The following is a 26,968-nucleotide window of genomic DNA, read 5'->3' on the forward strand; positions in this document are numbered from 1 at the left end:
ACTCTCTTTTCCTCTTTAATTAATTCCGTGTATTACAAAATTAAAGTTAAGAAAATGAGCAAATACAGATAATAAAAATGGTGAAAGGACCATATAAATATTCTGCAGCATTACCCACACCCACTTTTATTTATTTTACTCTGGGAGTAAATTGAAGCTGAAAAACCATCAAAATTATTTCCAGGTTTAAACACGCCGTTCACAGAAATTCAGATTCCACTGAAGTCATTTCTTTCATGGCTGCTTTTTGGTTGATTCTGTACTAGAGCATATGCAAGCTGGAGCTGTCCTTTTAGTTTTGCTGAATATACAGGAAAATCTACAGCAGTATACATGCTGAATATACAGCTGTGACAAAGAGAAAAGCCAACACTTACTACCTTAAACTTCCCATATTGTCTATCCGGGTCACAGGAAGAGGAAGGGGAAAGCACCTGCAGGGAAACTTTCCTTTGTCTCTGAAGGCAGTGACAAGCTGATAAGACAGTTAGCAATCTTCTTTAGAAAGCTTTTTTTCCAACTGGATTTAATCACTTCAACAGCTGTTGCGTGTAAAAAGCCTGATTTTCCTTCTTGTTGCTTGTAGACAATTGCTTTCTGATGGGAACAAATTCAACTTCCTCTTGCTCCCATTCTATTTTTAAAGTAGACTCCTTGTGAGCACAGTATCAAAGCATTCCACTGGGAATACAGCCACAATCTTTGGCCTATGTCTGTTTTTCTTTTCCTTTTTTTTTTTTTTTTTTTTATGATCAAAATCTGACAGTTCCTCTTCCTCTACAGACAGAGATTCTGAAGACAAAAAGGAGGAGCCAGTGTGTCATCTCCTAGCATTCTTAACCTCCTCATTAGCCTTTGCTTTCCTTCTTCTTATGGGAACTCTGTGGAAGAACAGGATATTTCAGAGAACAAATGGTCTGCAGTTTCGGTTGGAAACTTTATCAAATGAGTAGCCTGAGTTTTATGTACTGGCTAAAACAGGGACACAGTGGCATTGTTCATCCAGATCATAGCCTTAAATTCACCCTTCAGCAGCTGCAGAGTGAATAATACTGATATTCTTAACCAGAGGTCTGTCTTGGTACAGAGCAAAAAATATTAGGAGCACATGAAGGAGGTCATGATATTTATTTTTAAGTGATACTTCATCCCCACAGTTGAATCCAGTTAGATAGTTAGGCTCCCTCTGTACTATATCGGAAGGATTAAAATCTCAGAGTGCATCAAAATACCCACAGGCTGAGAAGAACTGTACACAGGAGTCCCACAGGATGCTCTAACCACAGGGATCTGTTTGAACTCCAAACTTGGGCAAAACTGAAAAGCAAGAGGTGTTTGACTCATGGGATCTGAAGGGGAATGTAATTTTGTCATCTAATGGCTGCTTTGGTCAGCTGGTCAACTGAGGTATGCATTAACCAAGAAGAACTGAGCTATCTGACCTCCTGGTAAACTGTTATAGGCAGATATATATAGGATGGCAGCTACTTTCCTTTTAGACAGCTTTCACTGCTGTGTTTAGCAATAAACCAACCTAAGTGTTCTTCGCATGCCCTGGGTTTGTTTAGAGTACAACTATTGCAGCTTTGCACCTCCCTACGTAGTTTTGGGATTCTGAGACAGGCTGGGCAGCATGCAGAAAACTATTTAGTCTCACCAAGACAATACTGATCTTTTGTGCTAGTCAGAACTGTACTCAGGGAACTTAAAAGACAGAAATATCCTGAGTTTTCACAGCTGAAAACAAGTGTACAACTATTTTCAAAATCACTGAACAGGGTACTGCAATTTCAGGTGCAAGAATATAAAATCATTGTTTTAGGCATTGACACAAATTTTGGGTCTGGCCTTCTGTAGACAAAAAAGTGTTGAAATTTCTCCCCTTTTCATGTCCGGAAGACTTCTGATGAAATGTAACATGACTTTTCACTATGCTTTAATGTGTGGAGAGGTGAAGAACAAACATTACAAAACTATCTACACATGGATTGTCTTAAGCACTATCACATTTAATGTTTAAAGTATCTTTTCTTTTTTTTTAAATTGTAATTAAGAAAGTATAAATTTGGCTACTGATGAAGCTACTGACACTTACCTAAGAACAGCTCCCTCTCTACTCACCACAGATATTTCATGTTCTGAAAATAACATTGGCTACCCTTTTCTCATCTGAAAATATTAACTTCCCTTTCGTGTGAAAGAGGAGTGAATGGTTTTCATTCAAGGTACACTATCAACTATTTCAAACAAGCAAGAAGACAAAACAGCTGTTTCTCTGACCTGAAGACAGCTAAATTCATCAGCAGGCATTATGCTAGAGGGCATGAAAAATGCACAGAAGGCACTCTGTTTGAAAAGGCATTATGAATTAATGTGAACAGATATACGACTGTCTAGCCTAATAAAATTTCTAGATTTATAATTGTATGACCCCAATACTACGTAAAAACTACAACAAAACAGGATAATCTCTGTACAAAAGATACCTTGATCTAAACACATCTGATGATCCTGTCAATTGTATTATAAACCCCTGATGCATAAAAATCAAATACAGAGTTGCTCTTTAAAGTGCATTACACCCACAACTGATCATTTCAGTTTATTTCATATTTCACTTAATGCACCCTGAGGATTTTTCAAGCTTCGCTTAGCTTGCAGTGTCAAAAAATTGACCTGTTTTGGTGATAACTTCGAAAATTTCTCTCTTCTGAATAAACAGCTTAACTGTCTACAGAGTAACCAATAAAATAATGCAACACTGAAGCCCTTTTAGCGTAACATACATCTATAACCTCTGATATGAAGAGATGCAGCATTCAAATCCATCTAACTCATTTATATTTTTAATCACATTGTATGGTGCAATTAAAACCATGCCACAAAATCATGCTAATGTTTTCCAGTGACACTAATGAATATTATTTAGACGGAGCAGGTCTATTAACAGAGGTAAGCCTACTGGGATAACTCACTGATTGGTCCTTCAGTTTAACCAAATGCTCATCTCATCTGAATATCTGGTCTTCATGTAAAGAAATATTTTAATTAAGCTGGTGAGATGCTAATCAAAATAATGCATGTGTCATAAAAACTGTTAAAACGGAGAAGTTGCTTTAATTGAAGAAAAACAGGTATATGACAATTTCATTTTATGAAAGGAAAAGAAAATCTCACAGAATGTAACATATATAAATTAAAATACAACCATTTTGTATTATTCATTACCTCCTACTTCAAAAAGAAGCACAATTACATGGAAAAGCCAGAAGTATATAACTACTCAGTATAATCCCTCATTATTGCAGCATATAATTAGTTCACTGTTTTAACAAGCAGAATTTACAGGTACTACCAGTGTGCTTAACCCTCATGCTCTAACACTTCTTAATGGAAAGAGCACCGAGTGGCCAGCACTTAGTACTGCTGAACATTTTCTTCTTTCAAACAGCTTTTAAACAAATGAAATTACTTGGGGATTTATTTTAATTGACAATTCAATTGGACTATATATTTCTATGCAGTTTCCATAGCAACATTCATTTCAAGCTAAAGAAGCTGCTTCTCTATTACTCATTATTACAAAAATTCAATTTCATGTCTCCATTGGAACTAAACAACATTAAAAGAGGCCTCGGGAAGAATCCATCTAGCACAACTAATTAGTTTTGAAAATGGCTTTTAAAAATCCACCTAATTTAAATTTCATCCACATCAAAGCCTTAAAAGCAACAATTTCGCCACTGAAGTAAACAACGGCCAAAAGGCATAGAACTATTTTCCTGGGGTCTGAGCAAAAGAAAGATGCTGTAAGAGAGAAATTCGTAGCCTCTTTCCCCAAAAAAAGCCATTAAAAAGCCATGAATTGCCAATCAAAATAGTATGACTACAATCCCTAATAGTGATCTTAAGGATACATGAGTCTAACATTTATTAACTTTCTGATCTTGGCAGTTGACTGATAAAGGTTGTGAGGGACATGGAAATAACACACAGGCTTATTCTGAAAATGAACAAACAGGTCAAAGGAGGAAGGCTCTCTGTGCTTTTCGTATCACTGTTTCTCTCTACGTTAATTCTAATAGTCCTCAAAGGCATAAACCACGTTTATCTTTGCTGTTTCATCTGTCTATGTAATTGAAGTCTTCTTGTTTTCATTTGAGCAATAATGAAGGTCAAGAATGGAACCATGTAAGTTACAATCTACACACTATTTATTGACCTCTTTTGGTAAATTTCTACGTGTACGTAATTTTAAAAGATTAGAGATCCACTCACTGAGGAAGAACAATGATATCATTGGAAAAGAGATGGCTACTTTAAACTGTAATAAATACTAAACTAAATTTACTTTAAGCCAAGAAGAAACAAAAAAGATGACAGCACTTTCTAAAACTGCACAAATTCAGAAAGCAGAAGGAAAGCCATGGGCTTCTAATAGCAATTGCACAACAAAAAATTAAACCTCTTGGATCCATCTAAACATAGTGACAATGCAACACCAAACTACACAGGCAAATTAAGTACTATCTCCATTCCCACATCCCTAATCTTCATGACCTCATTCAGGTCCCAGGAGCTTACACAGGCAAAATTTCATCAAGAAGAGAGAAAAATACCTCACAAAACTCCGCAAATAACAGATGAACTGACTTAACTCAGAGATAAGTATCCTGCCTTCTTCTGCTGCTAACATTACTAAAACATGCTGGTGAGAAGGAAAAGAACATTTACATTAAAATAAAAGCATGACTATTGAAAAGATGAAATTTAATTAAGTTGGCAGGTCAGCCTCTCTCTAAATGAACTCTGCAAATATCATTGGCAAATTTGCATTTGGCCACATATAGCCTAAGATCAAATCGTTTGACGCCATGCTGATATTCTATTACTAAGAAATCAAGTATAATACAGAATCTATCTTGGTGAATACTTACATTTATACCCCAGGTGTAACCTAGAACCTGATTACTCCAGCTCATTATGAAATTTTTTGATTTATTGATCTGTTATTTTGGACTAGATGACGGCAGCTAGCCCGCTGTTAAGTGTGTAGTTTTTGTCTGACAGAAATACGAACTAGCCTTTGAATGATTTTATTGAACACGTATCACACAATTCCACTGCCATTACAAGGAAGCATTATGCATGCCTCCTTTCTTCCAACTCTAAACCAGCAACTTTACAGTTATTCTGTCATTTCTTATCATGGTAACATATGTGCATTCTTGTTTGGAAAATGGTCAAGGCTTTCTGTAGGAAAAACACTGCTATTTTACTCAGACAAACATTTGTATTTTCCTTATTAAAATAACTGGATGATGCTTACAAGAACAACATACCATAGTGTAATTGTGAGCCACTTTGTGCAAGTCAGTGCAACCCTGCGCATCAGCAAAAGATCGGATTCCAAGGCAATTGGACGGGTGAAGCTGCTTCATGAGGAATTTACAGCATGCTTCTACAACCTGAGAGAGCTGAAGAAGGCAAGCTGTAGACAACAGGCACTCAATATTATCTTCTTTTAATTCAAGGCGACCTATCAACATTAAAAAGCAGATGATACATTTTTGCATTTAAAATTAGTTAAATTCCCCAAAGCTCAGATGCAACAGAATTATTTACAGGTTGTGTGACAGAACATAAGGCTTGGCAAATATCACCTTCAACTTTAGATAACCAGCTTTTAAAAATCAGCACCTATAATGATGCAAGGAAAGGGAATCCTAATAAAATTCCTTTTTCATCAGTCATTATACATTCAAAATATTGAGTTAATTTGTTAACTCAGCATATAGTATTATCAGAGAAACTACATCTAACCAGGTTGCCTCAGGTAACAGCAATGGGTTTTTTAATGTAAACGCAGAATTAAATTATGTGAATGACAATTCCTAAGAGCATTTGAAATGTAGTAATAGAATATAATGCTCACAGGAGGACAATTCATTAGATCAAATTGCCATTTTCATTCTAATTACCTGTATATGCATATTGAACCAGAGCCCACAATGCATTTGGCTCCACACCTTCCATCTTGATTTCCTCCTGTCTTGCTTCCCTTACATCATTGGTAAACATTGCTGCAAAGTAGTCCGAAACAGATGAGAGGACCAATCTGAGCACATCATGCAGGAGAAAGACAAAGAGAGGAAAAGAAAAAAGCTTAGTCAACCTGATGTTTGTTAATTTATGAGTCATTATTTTACAATTTGAAAAAATGTTGTACTGAGAAAAACGTTTTTAAATTGACAAACTGCTCCACACTCCAGTTCCCCTCTATGCATAATGAAGTACTGTGACTGAATCTACATTTGCTGCTGAAGTAAACAAATTACTCTTTCAAAGCTCAGTGACTTTTGATAGTCTACGTGGTAACAACCCACAAAACCACATAAATCGGAAATTGAATATAAAGAAACATAATGGAAATTGGAAAAAAAAGTTGAGATCCATTTGTATTATATCGGTTACGTTTTCAAATGTGAAAGAATGACTTGCTAGTCCTTTTTCAAAGTGCTTTAAAACACTTTTACTCTTGATGCACACACATTCATCTACTAATGCTGGTGACAGGACTACACACAGTCAACATGGAAATGGTACACACAACAAAACCCCATCAGGAGGAAAATATGCTGCACAGGACAAACTAATTAACAAAGTAATCTCTTTTGTGGATATGTACTGAGCATTTTATTAATTCTGATTATTTGAGGATACGGAGTAAGTAAATGTGGTAATATGCTCAACAGTGGTTTTTTTTGCATTATTTTTATATATATTTCATGTTTTATTCTCAGTGCCACTCCACACGTGTAAGAATGAAGATGTCTCAGTATGCGTTCACAGGGCTAGAGTTAAAGAAGGAGATCCATTGAAGACGGAATATTCAATCCATAGTTCTGCTGTATGAAACCTACCAGAACTATTAAGGAAGCCTGCTGTTCTTGTTCCCAAAATACCTCCAGGAACAGCCTTGTAGGTTGGATCAATGTTTGTCCTGCAGCAGCACGCTATTGTCTCTCTCACATAGAATTCAAATCTAAATACACCTGCATAGTTACTGAGCCACAGAAACATCAAACTCAAGAATCAAGCCTACAGCAAATATGCTACACAGTCCATCTGCATATATTCAATAAATCTGATACTTCAGGAAACATCAGTTTATCCTGTGTTGAGTCATTACATTGGCTTGTTAAGATGATAGAGATGTGGGACCTCAAAGAGAATAAAATTCACTTAAAATTCAAACACCAGAAGAATAAACCTCAAATGTATTAATGGCAAGGATTTGCAGGTACACATATGAAGTCATGAATTTAAAAAAAAAAAACCAACTGCCTCTTAATTAACTGCAAAATTAACTGCAAAGAACTGTCTCTTAGTTAATTAACTGCATAGTAATAAATATTGACTGCTCTCAACTACTTTTTTTTCCCTGCACATCTTCTGAACAATAATCATTTGGACAGGTCTACAGTCAGGTAATCATTTTCTTCTACTTGCTAAGTCAATACTGTTCTGTAACAGTGTACATGGAAAAAAATCTTTTTAAAATCTTGTATATTTGAAGAAGTTTTGTAATGAGAAATAAGGTTCTGTTATTTTAAAGAATATACGGTTCTTGAAATACAAGATTTATTCTGTATCTCATTTATGGAGAAAAATTAGAATAGAACCTCTAAACGCATCACTAAGCGTTTTAATCTCACGTTTAATGATACCTGCAATTGAACGGAAATATTGCCTCCTAAAGATCTGCAGAAGTTCAGTGAAATTAGAGTAAATTCATATAAACAACATGGTAGAGTTTCTACAACTGCTTTTTTATTTAACAAGATTAGATCTGTGTGTGCAAAATAGAAGTTCTTACCACAAAGCAAAGTGTGTACATGGACAGATTTAAATAATCCAAGTATCCCTGCAATTCTAATTAAAAAAAAAGAAAAAAGAAAAAAGCAAACAAAATATTCAAACTCTGGCAATAACGTCTTGAACTTCTATGTAGAATAGAGTGTGAAGAAGAAAGGTCTGTGTCATGGGAAACAGAACCTAACACCGAATATTGACTTTTTTTTTAAACTAACAGTGCAACTGTTTTAGTTAGCTGCACCATTATATACAAAATGGTTGGACTGTACTTATCTTAGCAACAACTGTTGAAGAAACGCCAAATAATAACCCAAAGCTCTGGACAAACATCTCCTACCAGCTGCGGTTGTATCAGCAAAATTCTCCCTGTCATTTCCAGTCTTGAAGTCCTCCAGAAGAAATTATTTGAAATTCAGAATGCAATCCACTTCGTGTTTTTGCTAACCTTGTTCAGATTGATGAGAAGGTATATACGCTTCACAATGTTATGTGCTTTCCAGAGAGTGACTTCCATATGCCAAAACAGCGTGTCCAGCCCAGGAGTAGATTAAAACAAGTAATGTACCAAAGCATATATTACATGGATAACAATTTTAATTTTAGCCAACAAGCATGTTCACAATAAAAAGTCTTCGAACAGGTATCCACACATTTCTCTAAAGATAACATTTTCAAAGAAAGAAAGAGGATTGAAAGATACAGTGACAACACATCAAGGTGACACTGAGCTAGCATAAAAGAAAACACAGCCAGACTCCCAGTCATCTGGCCTTATTTTGTCCCATGTTTTTCTCAGTAGTCAATAAAAATCAATTACTACTTTACTCATGTCATTTGACACCCACTTGTTTATTGATTTCTTAATCTCATTACTAGTAACTGATTTTTCTTTCGATTTTTTTTTTAGATTGTCTGAAGATAAACCGTATTCCTACATACAGATTATACAATGTGAAGCAGTTATACCTTCATGTAACTGAACTGTCCACAGAAGGATTTCCCCACCCTTATTTGATGTTTTTGCTAAAAAAGCTCTGAAATAGCTACGTGACAAGTACAATTTTTCAGAAGAAAATCTGTGCAATGACTATAGAAACTACACTTATAAATAATATCCACAATCTCCCTGACAGCTTGAGCCATCATCTGCAAATATGGGCTTTGTAAGTATTTAACACCAAAAGATTCTCTATTATTTATAAATCATTAAATTTAAAATATTTGACCAAATCAAGAGTTCACTGGGAACTACTGATGCTACAAAATGCTGCCTTTCCTCATTTAGAAACTGAAGTTATGGTTTTTTGTATTCTTAGTTTGTAGTCTTTTTTCTATCAGTAACATTTCTTTCCTAAGTGGCCCAACCAAAATGCCTGAGAGAGCAGTTGTGGTGGTATTCAGCTGCCCAGCTGGGTAAAAGCACGACACCCACAAGGATCCCTGAGCCCCACTGATCAGTCTCTCACGCAGACAAAAAAGTATGCAAACGCCAGAATTTTTCATCTGGAAAATCGTAAAATGTGTGAACAGTTAGTCTCTCTGGAAAAACATTCAATGGTTACACACTAAATACTGGCAAAATCTGCATGTTTCAGTAAGTTCTCCTGTTCTTACGGGAGGTTCTAGGGTTACTGATTTCTTCAATTTCTTTGGTTTGTACTGATCCAAAACCAGAAAGAGGCACCACAACAGCTTAACTCACTCTGAAGAGCTAGGCTAACTTCACTGTTATTTACTAAGAACCAGTAAAATGTGTACTTCTTGATGGAATGCATCATCTTGATGGTGCATCATCTAGACAGTTTTCTAGGCTTTCAAAGCAATTATTGGGTAAAATGCTGACAGCTGCCAAACCTGGCACTTTATAGATTCAGTATCTCCTAACCTGATTCACCTGTCGGAATGAAATTAAGCTTCCTAACATCTTCAAGATAAAAGGGCCAGTTCCTAGGTACCTCCTGGTTTCTGGCTGCGTAGCGGCTGAGAGTAGTCCTGGGGAATTCGACAGCTCGACCTCCTGCTACGAAGCACCACGTACAGTGGTTGCTTCAGCTAGTTTCTACTCTCGATAACAAAACATGTCAGTAATAAAAGGTGTATATGAAAGTGGTACCATCCCATACAACCATTGTGTATATTTAAATTAAATTTGTTTAAAATACCCAAAAATACATGTAGCGTGCAGAATTTGATGTTGAAATGACATCCAATTACATCTTTCTTCCACGGAAATCAAACCTTTCAAAATTCCTTTGCCACTTCCGACACAAAACGATGGTTACAATAAATCCTTTAGTAAAATCTTTCAGAACAATCACAGTTAGCAGCAACAGATAACTTTTTGGCATAAACCTTGCACAGAAGAACTGCTTTTAGATATATTTTGATTTTTCAGAAACATACCGTGTTCAACTTTTATAAACATGTAATTACAACAATAAAAAAACTGCAGTGCAGAATTTACAAAGTAAGATAATACAGTATGTGAAAGTAAGGAAGTATTATTAAGCCATATGGAAAAGAAGTACAAAGATAAATAAACCTCAAGATAAAAAAAAATGTCCACAGACCAGGATTTGTACTCTTCCAGACAAGTTTACCAGCCACTAGAGTACATAAGCTTCCATTTCCCTTCTTTCCTTCAGTCCCATGCCTTTTAATATTTTCATCTGTCAGTGTCAACAGGAAGGAAAAAAAATAAAAAGGCTCTGCACAGATTTTCAGATTGCTGGTTAAAGAATGTGATGCGGTGCAGGCTTTAAATCCCCTCTGGCCAGAGATCTCCCATTCCTTAAGTGAGTTCTGACCATCAAGTTATTGCTAAACTTTTACTGTGGATATAGCAGTTAGATGAATGTAATAAACAGAAATGTAGTAAATGACCTAGATGTCTGAAATTGCTGTGGACGCATGAACACCACCTGATACAAAAAAATAGACTCCATTTCTCACATTTAATAGAGTCCAGCAACATTTCTTTACAGAAGTGGAGGGTAAGGGAGTAGAAGTATAATGCATTTTTTTCCTTGTGGAGAACTGTCCCCTTTTCTACTTACTTTTTGATCTCTTAAATAAGTTCTAAGCTATAATTTCAGCACAGAACAAAAAGATAAACAGCCTTAAAAGAACAGAAAATGCCATATTCAGAAAGATTATGGCTATGTGTGATACTCTTACCTGTAGTAGGCTCAGAGCCCTAATTCTTTGAAAAGACTCAAATGAAAACCTCTCAGAATTTTACAGTAACATACTACCTGTGCTTTTTACTGTTGCAGACACCAAACTCACTGCTCTTTTCTCCAATATATATTTACTTCATATACTTCAGAACATTCAAGTATCATGAAAAGCAGAAACTGGGAATTAAGAAAAAAAGATACAAGAACTATTCAAAATTGCAGGTTCAAACCAGAAAATCTGCAAATTGCTCTATACTTGAGAGTGATTAATAATAATGAAAAATATTCTTACTAATTCTATGTGACCACATACTGAGAAAAACTTTTTTGAATTAAAAAAGCTGTCCAGTGTAAACAAACTTTGTTTTCTTACATGCCTTAGTGTGCTAAGCCTTTAATCTAGTATTTATTTAATAAATATTGTTAGTTATTAAATCTTAAGGTAAAATATTCACGACTCTTGCAAAATATACGGAGAGTTCCAGCCTGCAGACAATGCTAAAGAAGTCAGAACTTGGACAGGTTGATGCAGGCAGTACAAATCCTATAGAATTTTTTCTTACAACACAGGCTACAACAAATGCATCAAGCCAATCTTCTCACTGATTTGTTTTTTGTAAGTTTCAGAACCAAATGTGACATTTCCATCTTCATATTTTGTGCTATGGAAAAGCTCAATTTTCAGTGAGGTGCTTTGAATGCACCGAGATGAAGACCGTAGTTATTTCTATGTTTCTCTCGGAAAATAACTTAAAACAGTAAGAGAAAGAACTTACTGTTGCAAAAGGCAAAGCTTCTTTGTAGGCTGCTCTAACATTAAAAAAGTGAACTAAGGACAAACATAAGCCTCCTACCTCCTGCTACAAGCACACAGTGTGCTTCTTTGGCCTTAACTTTTGTGCATATTTAAAACACAATATTCCAACTACAGCAAGATGCTTCTCCTCCTGAAGAGGAGAACAGAGCAAGTAACAGGTGGCAGCATGAGCCTAATGCACTACAGAAATAGATGCAGTAGCAGAAACTGAGGGAGCAAAGTCAGTTCTATAAATAAATGAGGAACAGGTAAAAAAAAAACACATTAAAGAACTTTTTAGCATACAGAATGTTGTGTTTATCTTGTTGAATCAAAATCTTCCAGTCCTTAGAAGATAGTTGCAGCTGTCCTCTGCACCCTTTCCACACTTGTCACTCATTAAATAAACCCAACCCAGAACTATATACTACAAAGGTGCCATAAGGAAGTTAAATTATTTCTGTACTATTATCACCACTATTTTTTTCTGTTTACAGCAGTTTACGGCAAGCAGTAAAAAAGCTCTTTGACTTCTAAATTACTTCAGTGGGTGCAAGTCCAGTAGGGGTACGTGCATTCCCTGTTTTCATCTGATTTACTCTTTGCATAGGAACCATGAAGTTTTGTGATTAATTTGAACAAGCTGAGCACTGATCTTAATGCAACTCTGTAGCCATAGGGAAAGTCAAATCAGCTTGCTCAACCACACTTCCTTTGTCTCTCCAAAAAAATTCATCATCCGCAAAAGTGTTTACAAAGGAATCGAGGTCAGGGGTTGGGGGGAGAGCAGGGCCACCCATTTAGCAGTAATTGCAGAAAGATTTGCTTTATGCCTGATTTTTCCGCATTGATTACAGTCTTGACTGTTTAAAAATGAGGTTTCATAAAACGAAGGCTCACTCCGAGAGCAACAGCAAGTTATACTGTAACTACCTCCCTGCTCCCCAAGTTGGTTCCCATCCCCATGCTGTCCTTCCTTCAGTTGCGTTAGTACAACAGTGTGGTTGATTTCTGAATAAAAGCAGAAATCTGGCTTTTTAAAGAAAAATACCAAACCCAAACCAGAAACCTATCCCAGACTTTATTAACTATAACAGCATTAAGCTGTGGTTTTACTGTGAGGGTAGAAATCAGCAATGGAAAACAGGAATGCTTTAGGCTATTATTCCTGCTGTAGAACTAATCTTACGAAAACACAGCTTAATTACACCTAGGTTCCTATTCAAACTATTAATCCTGTGCATTAAATATCATAACATGCTTCAGTTATTCATACTTCTGTTTCATAATCTTTGGTATTTTCCTAGCATTTAAATGGCATTCGGTATTATCTGTTAATTATGCAGAGGACAGATACGGTAATGTTTGATCAAATTCAGCCTATTAACACTTACTGTCAGTACTCAGTAATCTGATATCAAAGGACTTGTTACTATGGGAGACAAAAAACTTCATGTGGACAAGGGACTGCCCTTGTTGCTAATTATGACTCCAAAAGCTTAATTATAAGTTGAACGAAAAACAGTCTACGAAAATTTATTTACTCCATTCAATGGTACAAAAACTACTGCTGCTGTTAATGGTCTTAGGCTGCATTCAGGGCTTTTTTTGGGTCTCACTTTGTTATGCAAATACCTTACTATATGCTTGGAGACAAAAAGTGTAATGTGAAAACATTTTTGATGCTATGTCACATACAACAGACACAAATTAACTTTTAGTTTCCAAATAAATGTTAAAAAATCATAAGCATGTTTAAAGTATTCCAAACTGTTCTGAAGTTTTATAAATAAAACACAGAAAGCACACTTTGACACCACATTTGTAAACTGACGAAAGGTTACTCCAAATTATAACAAACTTACCTGTGAGCAGGAATTCTCCGATCACCAGCAACTAACACCACATCACATAGCTGTTTGTGTCTTAGATAATTCTCCATCTTTTTAAAAGTTTGTTCAGCGTGATTGAGAGCCTGAAAAAATTCATCTGATGTACAGGGCTCCATAGTTTGACAAGATGATAAGGTATGACTGCTATTGGAGGTTCTGCCGAAGACAATAACAGAAATCTTAGTTCGCACAATATTAAGGTGCAACAATTCTCCATGCAGATGATAAAATGAAAACCACATCCATACTCTCTTCCAATTTTATTTCTGCTCATATTCATACTTTCTTTCTCCAAACCCAATCTAAGCCCTTATGAAAACAGATACAATAATTCGGTGCTGTACTTTTCAACTAACAGACACGCAGCGATCAGTCCAGTAATCACATCTATCTATCACTGTCAGACAGGAGAAAGAACAGGCATCTACCAAGACCCTGCAAAGTGAAAAAAAGATGGAAGGATGCAATAAGGAATCACACCTCTCCCTGCCACCCCATCATGCACATATGTTAAAATCTTACTTCACACTTAGCTTGGGATGCCTAGAGCAAAACTTGGCATATATGGAGCCAGAAAAGGAGTGTGGATGCAAGGGGAAAAAAAAAAAAAAAAAAAACATGAAGAAACACATCAATATACTACCACTCCTGCTGCATGAAGCCTTAAGTATTTGAAATGAGATCCAGCACAGAAGAAGTCAGTAGGGGGGGAAAGCAAGGGTGGATGGGGAGAAAAATTATTCCTGTCCATACACAGAGCAGTTAACAAGAAAGAGGAAGAAAAATATAAATGGAATGCATGGGTCTAGGACATACAGGAGCCGGATCCTAACTATGTAGACTGGGGGAAGCACACCTTTTCTTGATCACAATTTTTTCACTGACTACTTCTCACTTTGCACTGTGCAGGCAACTTAAAAAAATACTCTAGACCTACTATAGTATTTGGAAAGACATGGATTCATGAGACCTACATCCTAAGCCCTGTTCTCACAAAGCTCAGTCCTCAGCTTGGGATGCTCATTTGAAGAGGAATCCTCAAATATCAAAGTCTAAATTTTCAGCAGAAAGATGTTCTGTAAAGTTTCTGGGGTGTGCACATGTGCCCAGATAGCTAAATAGGCCAAGTAATCTGACACCGAAACTCAGATCTAGTAATGGATCAGAAACGAGATACCTGCCTACCTACTTCCCTTGAAGAACTTTATCTTAAACGTGCTCTGAAGTTGTGGTTAGGCATTTATTTAAGCTGTGTCAAGTTCTTCTCACCCCCCATGAGTCACTTGTTCTGCTCCACCACCGGCCCCTCTGACATGCTGGAACAAGTCTTCTTTGTGGCCATGTGTGAAACTGAATCAAGGAACTCATATACCTGAAAAATAAATGAGGGTAGGAAAAAAACTACCTTTCTCCCATATCAACTCCTTGACCTGACTCACTCTGTAACCATGCAAAACATGATGTTGTCAAACTGGGTGGCGTTTCACAGTGAAGGAGCCAGTACTCAGGGAAAGCAACTCTTGTTGCACCATATTTTAAATCTGATTCCTCAACTTACCCCATTAAAAATGATCTCAAAGGAAAAAAAAAAGAAAATCTACCAGGTATCAGGGATCTGACTTGTATTACAGCCTCATAAAAGAGCTGTGCAGATAAGACTGAAGAAACTGGTATGGAGAAGGAAAAAATGTTCTCAGCCAGCACTTTCCTGGCCCACACCCTCAGCAGAGCTACTGCCAGTCCCCAGGGTGCACACGTGCACCCTCTGTGCAGGGCTCACTGACAGTCCTGATTTTGGTCAATAAGGAAAAGGAACCACAGCGATGTCTGTTTTCCACGAGCCCAAGATAAAGCACTTAGGACACAGCAGAGCCAGGCTCAGTTTGTTCCCTTACCTGAAGGAGTTCAGCACCACACCTGTCCTCTCTTCTAGCAAATAACTTATAAAACATTTTCCACAGAGAAATGAAAAGGAAAGGGAAAGAAAGATTAAGTTTAATAGTCAATAAAGAGAACACGAAAGAGACACCTGAATAGTTGAGGTGCTTGCACAAAAGGGGAGATATGGGCTATTTATGCCTATTGCCCAATGACTGCCTACAAAAATTTCAAATCCTCCCACCCTTTCCCCAAACTCTCTTACAAATCTGCTTCCCAGTTCAGTTCACCACAGCCTCAGCCAGGACAGCTGCAAGAAGAGCGGCTGGGCAAGCCCTGCTTTTCTCCCACCCAGCAGCAGCACCGAAATGCCTCTCCAAATTCTTGCCTGACATTCTTCGCTCCTAGAGAGGAAAGCTGGGTACCTAGCGCTGACCTGTGCTCTGCATGCTCTGAGCAAACATCCAGCCGAGAGGACCTGCACCCTGGAGCATCATGGCAGTCCTGCTCCTTTTGGATTTGGCTCTCGACTCAGATTCATCTTTAAGTACAGCACAAACTTTCCCTCCCACAGGCTAGAGGCTCATCTGCACACCAAACACATTAGACTGATGCTGTCAGCATGTAAGATGGTTACGTGTATCAAAGAACCCTTTCTACACGGTCCTTTAAGATTTAAAATATTTTTACCACGTTAAGTGAAATTATCATTATCTCCTTATTTTTATTATTGATAACTTAATGTTAGTAGTGTTTTTTTTGGTAGTCTTCAACTTTAATCTCACTTCAGTGCTTCTTTTCATTCCCTGTCTATGCCAAACAATCCTATCTAACACTAACCAACCAATAACTTTATTAAGTATTTAAATATAATAATTTATTAGGATGATCATAAAAACTTCAGTTACTCTAAGGACAAGCTCTTTCCCATGCTAGCTACACATTTTACTATCCTGGTGACAAATGTAAAAAAAAATAATATACTAAAGATGCTGGGTTTCTTTGACTTCTCTGTCTGACAAAGGATTTATATATGAGCATGCCCTTTTAAAATTAAAGCTACGTACAAACCATGCTATAAAACCATTCACTTTCAAAGGATTTTATTTCTTGAAGTAGGATGTTTGGAACAAGGAGCTCTGCCCAGTCAAACAGCTCATCGCAAAGCAACGAAGCAATTAACCAAGCTGGTAGCAAAACAGGCATAAATGAGTTTCAAAAGTAACAGCATAGATGATGGTGGCTGGAGAGCTGAATTCACACCTCTCCTTCTGCTGTTTTTTGAGGTTTCATCGTTGTACCTTACACGAAGCCACAGCACAGTTTGCAATGTAAAAAACAAAAACAAAACACATACCAGCTTTCTTCTTTCCTCCCACTTTTACTAAATCTCTCTTCTACATAAGACTCGTGTATCTCAGTTTATGGGGGAGAAGCACAATCTGCTCCTATGAAGAGGATTTGTGTCTTTCTTTTAAAGTATTATTATTTTAAAGGAGGAGTTACAGTAGTTATTGTATACCAATCACATGTTCATTAAAACTTAAGAATTCCTGTAAGTGTTAACCTTGGTTACAACAAAGTTTCCAAAACTTTTTTTTCAAGCATGTTACTTCGTGGTCTACATTCTAAATTATTTTTCTGACGGTATCTTTTAGGTTAGCTATCTCCACATTTGTTTTTTAAATAAAAACCAAGCAAGAAAGACTTCAATATGACCAGGAAAAAATAAATATACATTTCAAACTATTCATTTTGGAACACAGAGGGAGGAGTGAACTATGAATTTGAAATTGATTTTTAAATCTTTTTCTGAAAAATGTGTAAAATTTTCTGAAAAACATTGTCTGAAAATTATATGCAAATTTACTTTTCTCATCATCTAAGATGCTTCCAGTGAACACCTGTTTGTTTTTCAGAGAATAAGGCAACAGCCCTCAACATTTTAAATCTTAATACATGAAGAATATAACCTTTTAAATTATGACATTTAAACAAACAGAAAATCAACAAGCCAATATGGATACCTCAAAGTGCAGACATATTGAGAAAAGTAAGCTTAATGACATTTCAAAGAAGACTAACAATAATAATTTTGTTTACACACCTCAAAATTGTTCAAATAGTAAAAGAGGTGTAGAGATAAGTAATCTTTACTGTTGCATTAAGATGGTTTCCTGCATTGGAGTTTTTACATAAAATTTTCAAAATATTGTCAAAATATATATTTTTTAATCAGTTCTGTTACTTACACTGCTTCCTCCAAGCTAGCTGACATTTTATTGCATGGGGAGACATAAAATAATAATCTGCCAGCTTCCATTATTTAATATGATGCTTTACAGAGTCAAATATTTCCTTCTTCAAAGTTAGAAGGACAAGAATCTCAGCTGATAACATTTCTGTGCTTATATCTACAGCAAACCAATTCCAATGCTTTAATGTATGCCTGGGTAAAATGAACCAAACATAACTATACAATGCATACTAGGTATGCTCTAGGTCTTTTCAGCTTGTTATCCATGGTGCTTCAGGGTCTGAGGACTGCTTCTAAGGCACCCACTAAAAGCAGAGGAAAAGAAATCTATTGCTAACACAGCGATCTGTACCCCATGGGAGAATTTTGCAATGTCTACAAATCCAGAATGATGACCATCGCCTCAGGAATGCAGGAGAGTTAACAAACAGCAGCAAGAGAGGAAATTGGAGAGATGAAATGCAGCAAACTATCGTTCAAGATCATACTGGTCACAGCACATAAGAGCATGATATGAGCAGCTTTACAGCCAGCTAGCTCTGATCCCTGAATGTGAATGATCTGTTTGCATCTGAGATGATTATGATTTCAGCCTTTGTCAGAAATTGGGAACCAAACCTGGAATTCACTTACCCTTATGCCACCAAGCTCTGTACTAATGAAAACCGAATTCTACATCCTCTCTCCTCAGAATGAATCCCATAGTGATCCAAAGCTTGCAGAACGCCACAGACCTGACCAAAATGCTCTTCTACCTGTGCCATATGACACAGCAAAGAAGAAGGGTACACACAGAGCAGCGAAGCTGCTCCTGTCACTGCAGGCTTTCAAGGCTCATAACCAGGCAAGAATTTCAGAGAAGTGAAGAAGCAAGATAACTCCGTAGCGTTCACAAAAAGTTTTTTGTCTCTTTTTAAAAGGTTTTTTTCATACACATAATTTGTTTCTAACGGAGGAAACACGGGGTTTTCACAAGGGAAAAAAGCCCTCTGAAAACTACATGCACAAGCAAGTTCTGTTTTCTTTACTCAAGTCAATAGGTAAGCAGCCGTATCTGATAATAATGAAAAAGAGGACCACCTTATCATGTTCTTAACAAAGGAAAACAACAGTTGTTGGGCAGACTTATGTGGGTTATACATTCTTAATGAAGGGAATGAACAAGATATGCTACAATCTATGTACAATCTACCCTGGAGAACAAAAACACAGACAACAATGCCAAGCGAGTCCTTACATTACCATTAGTTACATATTAAATTGTACCAACACCGAACTCAAAAATTACCTACAATACTTATTTTAAAGCACGTAAATAAAACCCTAGCAAGAATTACAAGACAAAGAAATTACAAAACAAGTCCAAATGCTGTATGTGACTAGACACATAGTTAAAAGACACTTAACATTGACTTATTTCAAATACTAAATGCATTGAAGTCTGCTACTCCATCTGCAAAGCAAACGTACTGAAACCCATAAATAAAATAGTAGTACTATAAAGACTTCTCCCACCCCCTCAATATGTATCTGCAGTTCAATTCTACAAAGTGACAAGTTACTTTTGTCATATGTAAATTCTCCTACAATTATAACCAACGTTTATCTCTCTGAATTACATGTTTTTTTCTGCAGTGATTGCTTTGCTACGGTGAGAATATCCTATTTGGGGTAACGTGGTACATAAAAATTTCACACCACAAATAAGTGTGATACGGTGATGTTACATCTATATCGTATATGTTATCTAGTGACACCGCTATTTAAAAATTCATACCTGAATACCACCTAAAATAAGAACTCTTCAGAGGCACGTTATTTATAGCTCTGTAGTTGTTGCAACATGATAAGGCTGCTGTTACAAAGAATAAGTAGGCATTACTTCCTTTTCCTGTAATTTTAGTACTTTTGCAGTAAGTGACAAAAACGAATACACTGTGTTGACTCCTAAGCATTTTTACCCTTCCTCCTTTCCTCCGGTCTTTAAAGGTTGCATAAACCACAAATAGTGTTTATATTCTGAACTGCTTTGCCCTTGCACTAAATGAATTCTTCTCCTGGGGAATGGAAAACAGTAAAACTGCTTTAACTAGATTGATCTGTCCCTAACATGCTTTATTAAACACCGTACCCTTTAAATAGGCATGCTTTCCAACATGCTTTATCATTGCAAAGTTATCTTACAATCAAGAACGCAAATACCATAAAATTTACTCGAAATGGTAAGCTAACTACTCTGCACTATATGCAGTATAAAAGAGGAAAAATACTTCCAGTGAAGAATGGCTGACTTAAGCACTAAAAGGAGGTAAAAGAGAGAAACTAATACTTAACAAGAAAGACATTGCCTTGCCTAATTTTCCACCAACTGTTAAACACCTTTCACATTTAATAACAAATTGTAAGGTCTCATCTTTAGTAACAATAGGCAAGAGAAGAACACCAAAACATCTTTATAGACACAATAAAACCATTCTTTCTTTTAAACTAGGTACAGTTTAAGGCACCTGAGCAGACAACTGCAATCATTTTAAAGCAACCTTCTGGTATTAGTTTACAGCACAACCTGGTTGACTTTCAATAGATTATTTCTTTCTTCAAGTTGTACATGCACAAGCAAAAATTATATTTTTTGTCTTACAGCCTAAATATTCTTTACTGTTTCATCTCCCTCATCTATAGAAATACGTGGAAACATCAGATAAGAGTGACAAGTAGCTTTAATTTTCATGGTTTTCTCCGAACTGGGAGAGATTCTCAGCATAGCTAGACAGTCAGTTATCACTTCAAAATAATTTAAAAAGCATCCTGTAACATCACCGTGTAATGGACATCACCTTATTCATAGCAGCAAGTTTTAGGTATAACATTTAAACCAGCAGTGAGTGCATGCACATCTTCGCACTTTACTTATCCACATTGACTAAATAAAGTTACCTTTTAAAAAGGTCAGAGTAAACACACCAAAACCTGTTTATAAATCATTTTCTGTTTTGGATGCACAGCAACTGCTAGGTTTCTGAAGCATTTCAATCTAGGATAAAGGCTAGCCTACACACGCATGCCATCTGTAAACATGAAATGAAAACACATTGCTCACAATAGGAAAGTAATAATTAACCTGCACGAACTGCTGTCCGATTCATTTTCTTCTTCACTTGCTCTATCATCTGTTTCTTGTCTGTCAAGCCAACGTGCACCTCCACAATCTTCTGCAGAGAATTCAAATGCAGGGATTTCTGAGGTGGATGCCATTGGCCAAGGAGGTGAATTCTGGAAATCCTGTTGGCTAGACCTTCTGTAACCGACTGCTGTTAAAGGTAGGTTACCCGAATCTAGAAACTTTGTGCCACCAGTTGTTGCATTTTGTCCTCTATTCCAGAAGTCTCCCTGGTGGCTTTCGATTGCAGAATTAGGGGCTGATGCCTGATGACCAAACCACCTCCATCTGATTTTTAAAATCTGCTTCACGTCAAACTCTTTACGAGAACCAGACATCCTTAGTGAGAGCCAGTGATCGTCTAGGCAACAGGGTAAGAAGCAGCACACACAAAAGAAGATTTGTGCACCCAACCAAGACAAGAGAAACACATGCTCTGCCCGTCTGTGGCAGGCAGAGATTCTACAGGAGAAGGAGGGGGAAAGGACTGCATTCACACCGAAGCGGCTTCCTTAACCGTATGTCATTTCAGTACCAACAAAAGGCAAGGGAGGATGAAAAATCTTGTGGTAAAAAGGGAAGGTGAAACAATCATCTCAATTGGGAAAAATGCTAATCGGTTTACCCTAAAAGCTCCGAGGCTGTTTCAGTTGCTCTCCTCTGACCATTAGCTTTCAAACACACCAAACAGTGTTCATTAAAGCCCTTTCAAGAGCTGAATACCACCCCCTCTTCCTAAACCACAAATGCACATAATTCCTGTACTGCATCTTACAATCGCTGCTTCTCACGCTGTTAACTCTTGCTACTACGGGGGGGGGGGGGGGAACTGCACAAAGCAATCAAAATTCTTCCTGCACTGCTGAAGAATAAACGCACAGAAAAGACTAAAACCAGCCCAAAATAACTGACTGTACTGAGGAGAAACTGAACCAGGTATTGAATGGGAAGAAGCTGAATGATTTTCTCCTGTTACGGGACATGCACTAACTTAAAAAAAAAAAAGTAAAAGAAAACAATAAAAGAACAGCCTGGAAGGCTCAAGGGACTGGTACTGGGTTATGGAGCCTTTCACCTTGCTGTGCTTTGATTCAAATCTAGGTCTGCAGTAACCCAAAATTTCTCACCTTCTGTATCTGAAGCGAGCGAATGGTTGCCATTCACTTGCACATCACTGAAAGAAGAAGCAACCAAAGCCAACTGGTCACTGTCCAAGACACCAGAAACACCCCCTGCAAAATAGCCAGCAGAAGACCTTTGCTTCTTATTGCATGGAGTCAGCTGTTTCAGATCAGGATAAAGACACTGTGACAGAGGAGGGAAAAAGACGTACGTGTACTTCTGGGACAGAATTCCCACTCGACGGTCTGGGTATGTAATGTTTGAAACTATGCAAATATGTTTTCACTTGAACGAGGAAAAATCAAGTCAAAAGGACAAAATACACAACAACCAATTTATATTTCCTCTGAAAAACTAGCCTGTTTCCCCTATGACATATGGAGCTAGTTAGGTCTAAAATGCTAGGACTTGTTGCAATCACACGCTAACAACAATTTCAGAATGCCAAAAGACACTGGATTTCATCAGCCCTTAATGGACAGAACTACATTTTCGATCTTCACAGTTCAGCTAGTCTGTTCAGCTCTCCAGGATACAAATTCAACAAGTTTATAGGAACAGCTTCTTTTCCATCCTTTACCCTTACCATCAGAAGTGGAAGTTACTACCTCTCAGATGAGCATTACCAGCTACAATACATGCTTCTCTGATCTTGTGATTAGGATTTGTGTAGGGTTCTTTAGAACAGCCTATATGCAGAGCCCATGTGAAAACGTAAATAGTGCCCAATTTTACCACCCAAAAAGCAAATGCTCTGCTTCATGTCAGGAGAAAAACATGCTATTTTCTTGGGAACAGCAATGCTGAAAGGGCTAGTTTTAACCTCAAAAGCTCACCCACCATTACTCAGAACATAGTTATTTATGAAACTGCTTCTCACAAAAGCTATCAAAGCTCATTTCTATAGAAACAGTGTTCCAGCTGTTCTCTACAAGAGATGCTGAATTTCCAAGTTTCTACCTTGCTAACATCTTGGTCTACCAGAAGATACGTACCATGGCCTTTGCAGCATACCCAGAGAACAGTTAAGGGTAACCCAGGAGGTGAGGTGATCAAGTACATAAATATATGATGTTGTAGTCATCTTTGCTGGGGATTTCATTTAAGCACAGTCAAACGTGGAAATATTTTAGAAGGATAATAATTTAACATATAAGCATAAATCTGCACACATGTTGAACTGAAAAGATATGAAATGCAGTCCCTATCCATCTTGTACAGCTATGCAATTTTCAAAAGCTTAAGTGCAGTGTTCCAACACCATCCTTTGTGCAACTGCAAGTTGGGTGAAACTACAGTACCTTTCAAGAAGAATTAACAAAATGGCATCTTTATTTATCCTCGCCTTACGTTTTGTGTTGGTGTTTGGTGTTCCCCAAAGGTGGACAAACAGGATAAGCGACTGGTGTATTTGTTAATGTTCACCACAGTAGTAGGTTTTTAATCATCTGTTTAACTATAAAAAGTAAATTTTAAATACCTTTACTTCTGCTGGTATGGTAAATCCATTATACATAAGGACTGACCTGAATTTTCTTTCTTGCATAACAGACTCATTTGAAATTCAAACTGTCCCAGTAAAAGTCTACTGCAACAATGGCAGATTTGCCAATTCTGGTGCTTTTTCAGCGCTTTCTTATGACTCACTGGGAAACACAGCCTAATTATTGCTTTTTTCCAGCTGTGCAGCTATGGGCTCAAACAGAGAATAGAAAAAACAAAATGTGTGGTAGTTTTAAAAGATGAAAAACAACTTTTCTATTTTCTTTAATTTTTCTAGATTATACAAACTCCTGTTCCTCTATACACTCTCTCAACTTACAGTTTTAAAGTACATTTTTATATATATAAAAATATTTTTCTGTTTCATATAAATTAGATACAAGCTTGTATACAAAGGAGGACAAAATGAGGCAAGTGGCACTTAATTCTTCAGTGTGAATTGGTAAGATTGCTCAGGAATAATTGAGGTCCTCTTCTTGTACTCCAACAATTTTTCTTATTGTGACTATGATAGATTTCATAAGGTCCCCCTGCTGGCAGTTAACAGACTTCTGAGGAGATCTCAAATGAGTTGGTAGGACCGCTGCTTCCTTGGACCACCTTACCTCTGACATCTTTTCTAGTTGTGGGTGCTCACAGATCCAAACACTCACACCCAGCCTATGTCTGCTCCCATCATAAATCTTTCTAATGCACTAAAACTTTCCGTAGAAAACTGCTAAAAAAAAGGTTGTATGATAGCATCTTAATCCAACACAGTATATACAGACTTTGCAAGGATTCTAAAACATTTTTTTTCATTTACTAAGGCAAAATATGTTAAAATATGTTAAACTCGCAATAGTGCCAATAAGTAACACCAAGAACATGGCATGGCAGCTTTATGAATTGCTCATTTCAATATTTTCAGAACAGTTTATCTACACAGAGATAGAGAAAGCAGAAAAAAAATCAGCAAAATTAGCTTTACTGACATTCTTTGATTTGCATATGATCTATTTATTCACACAAATGTTAAAGGAAAATTGCAATTCAGCAAATAGTTAAAATTTAGGCAACATTTTTACTGTATTATTTCCAAATATTCAGACATACCTAAGTGCATCGCTGGGCTATGTATAAAAATCATTATTTAACTTATTAGATCTAAGCGCTTTTATTCATTACAACTTTTCCTTCTTCACTACGAAGTCAGATAAATTCTCAAATAAGCAAATACATCTATTGAATACATTTTTGAGGCATTTTTGAGATTTGAAGTTCAACATCACTTTTCATGGCAACATTTTTCCCGTTACAGCTACATTTTGGCTTCAAAAACCTATTGCCATCCAACTTCAAGGCAACTCAGATACAATATTTTTCAAGGTATATATATTCTGTCAAGTTAATTTAAAACTACCAAATTTTAAATTGGAGGTCTATGGAAATAAAGGCTCAGCTAGTCCTTATACTCAAGGTCTAGCTATTAATGATCCTTTTAAGTGTCAATTAAGAACAAACATGTCAAAATAATTAAGTCCTTGTTTTGACTGCAGGAGAGCTGTTTCTCTCCTGAAAAAAAATTACTTCTCAACAAAAGGATTACATAGAAAAAGATAAATTTGAGACATAACTTGACTCATTAAGAGGTAATGAGGTACTATATTATTGCCAATGTTTAAGATCCTAGATACTTATTCTGAAGCATAAGAATGGCTCATTGACCGTAAGATGTTCATCAATTAATCAAATGCATACTTACAGCATTAAAAGACATTCAAAATTTAACACCTTTTAAAAAGGGATTTTAAAATTTAAAATATCTGGAGGCATTAAAGTAACTGTCTGAAGAAAACTGCTATAGACAAATCCTGGTTTTGCAATTCCACTTTTAAGTATGATTATGTTAAAAGAAGTGTTAAATGTTTCCTTTTTCTGTGTTCCAGTCCAAAAATTATAGAAATTGATGAAGAAAGACTTCAGAAAGATAGTTACACTCGTGCTCTCTGATCCTATAAAGCAATACGTACTTCTTATACCAAAGTTTTTGTAACTGCAAACACTTCTGATTCATGTTTATGTGAAAAGTCCCTTACAGCAGCAACAGTGTAATTCATACAGGAGAAAAAGAGAAAACTACTACAGCTACTGACTGTACTGACTGTATGTGTTTAAAGTCATTGTTCTGACTTGCAGAAATGAGCTGCTGCCAAATTCTGGGCACTGCATGGCAACTTTCTGCCACTTAGCACGACACATCCCCCTCGAGAGGTACAAGCCATATGTTTAGAAACACTGCCTTCACAGCACACAGCTTTACATTAGCATGAAAAGACCTGTACAGAGCAACAGCTTGTTTTGCAGTTTTACTGAAATAGAAAGGAAAAAAATGGACAAAGTTTTCCATACGTTATAGAAGACTACACTTGTCAGATCCTAGATTTTTTTGGCTCAAGCATCATAGTGGTTCACGCAGAACAACAGTTGTGACCCAACACATTTACATTTCTTTAACCTTCAAACATTAAACATCGGTTTCTGTCTAAGTGATACCCAAGCACTATCAAGAACTGCACCATTTGCAAGTAAAAGTAATGCAGAGCTATTCCTGAGTAACACCACAGTAAGCACCCTGAAGCCTATTCACTCTCAAGTTTGCACTCCGAGTACATCAGGTGTGTTTTTTCAGTTAAAATTCAGCTATAACACAAGATGGACAACACTATGATGTGTCAATCCCCAAACTCATAAAAGTTTTCTCAACCAAAAGATTCAAAGTCACACAAAGATTAAGAGAAGCAAAAGATTCCCAGTTGTTACACTCCAGGAATACTCACACAGCTGATTTTAATGAAAACAAGGTAAAATCAGTCTGGAAACAGTAACACTCCAGCACAAATCATCTCCTCTAGAAACTTCACAGCTATGGACAAGTTCTGCAAAACGCTGTTCTCTCCAGCTATTTCATACAACCATAGAATATCCCGAGCTGGAAGGGACCCACAAGGATCATCGAGTCCTACTCCTGGCTCCACAGAGGACAACCTAAAAATCAAACCATATTTCTGATAGCACTGTCCAAACACTTCTTGAACTCCAGCAGGCTCGGTGCTGTGACCCTGGGGAGCCTGTCCCCATGCCTGACCACCCTCTGGGTGCAGAACCTTTCCCTGACACCCAGCCTGACCCTCCCCTGTCCCAGCTCCAGGCCGTTCCCTCGGGTCCTGTCGCTGTCCCCAGAGAGCAGAGCTCAGCGCCTGCCCCTCCGCTCCCCTCGTGAGGGAGCTGCAGGCCGCCATGAGGCCTCCCCTCAGCCTGCTC

The 26,968-nt window shown here is 37.0% G+C and overlaps 1 protein-coding gene across 5 annotated transcripts in view; it reads right to left on the reverse strand.

Annotated features, from left to right (window-relative positions):
- The window catches only part of KLHL5 (kelch like family member 5), a 57,035-nt gene that overhangs the window by 17,125 nt on the left and 12,942 nt on the right, over positions 1–26,968 (reverse strand). For 3 of the 5 annotated variants that reach the window (XM_035551016.2, XM_035551008.2, XM_050710446.1), the window contains exons 3-5: positions 13,719–13,901; positions 5,982–6,118; positions 5,343–5,539 (exon numbers count right to left, since the gene is read on the reverse strand). In XM_035551016.2, the coding sequence (XP_035406909.1) occupies positions 5,343–5,539; positions 5,982–6,118; positions 13,719–13,861 (477 nt within the window). In that variant the 5' untranslated portion in view covers positions 13,862–13,901. Of the gene's footprint in view, positions 1–5,342; positions 5,540–5,981; positions 6,119–13,718; positions 13,902–21,001; positions 21,758–26,968 lie in introns of those variants that run through there. The other 2 variants (XM_035550986.1, XM_035550997.2) reach the window with 2 other exon arrangements.

The sequence above is a fragment of the Cygnus atratus genome, chromosome 4 (genome assembly GCF_013377495.2).
Source record: "Cygnus atratus isolate AKBS03 ecotype Queensland, Australia chromosome 4, CAtr_DNAZoo_HiC_assembly, whole genome shotgun sequence".
In the NCBI taxonomy this organism is placed as follows: domain Eukaryota; kingdom Metazoa; phylum Chordata; class Aves; order Anseriformes; family Anatidae; genus Cygnus; species Cygnus atratus.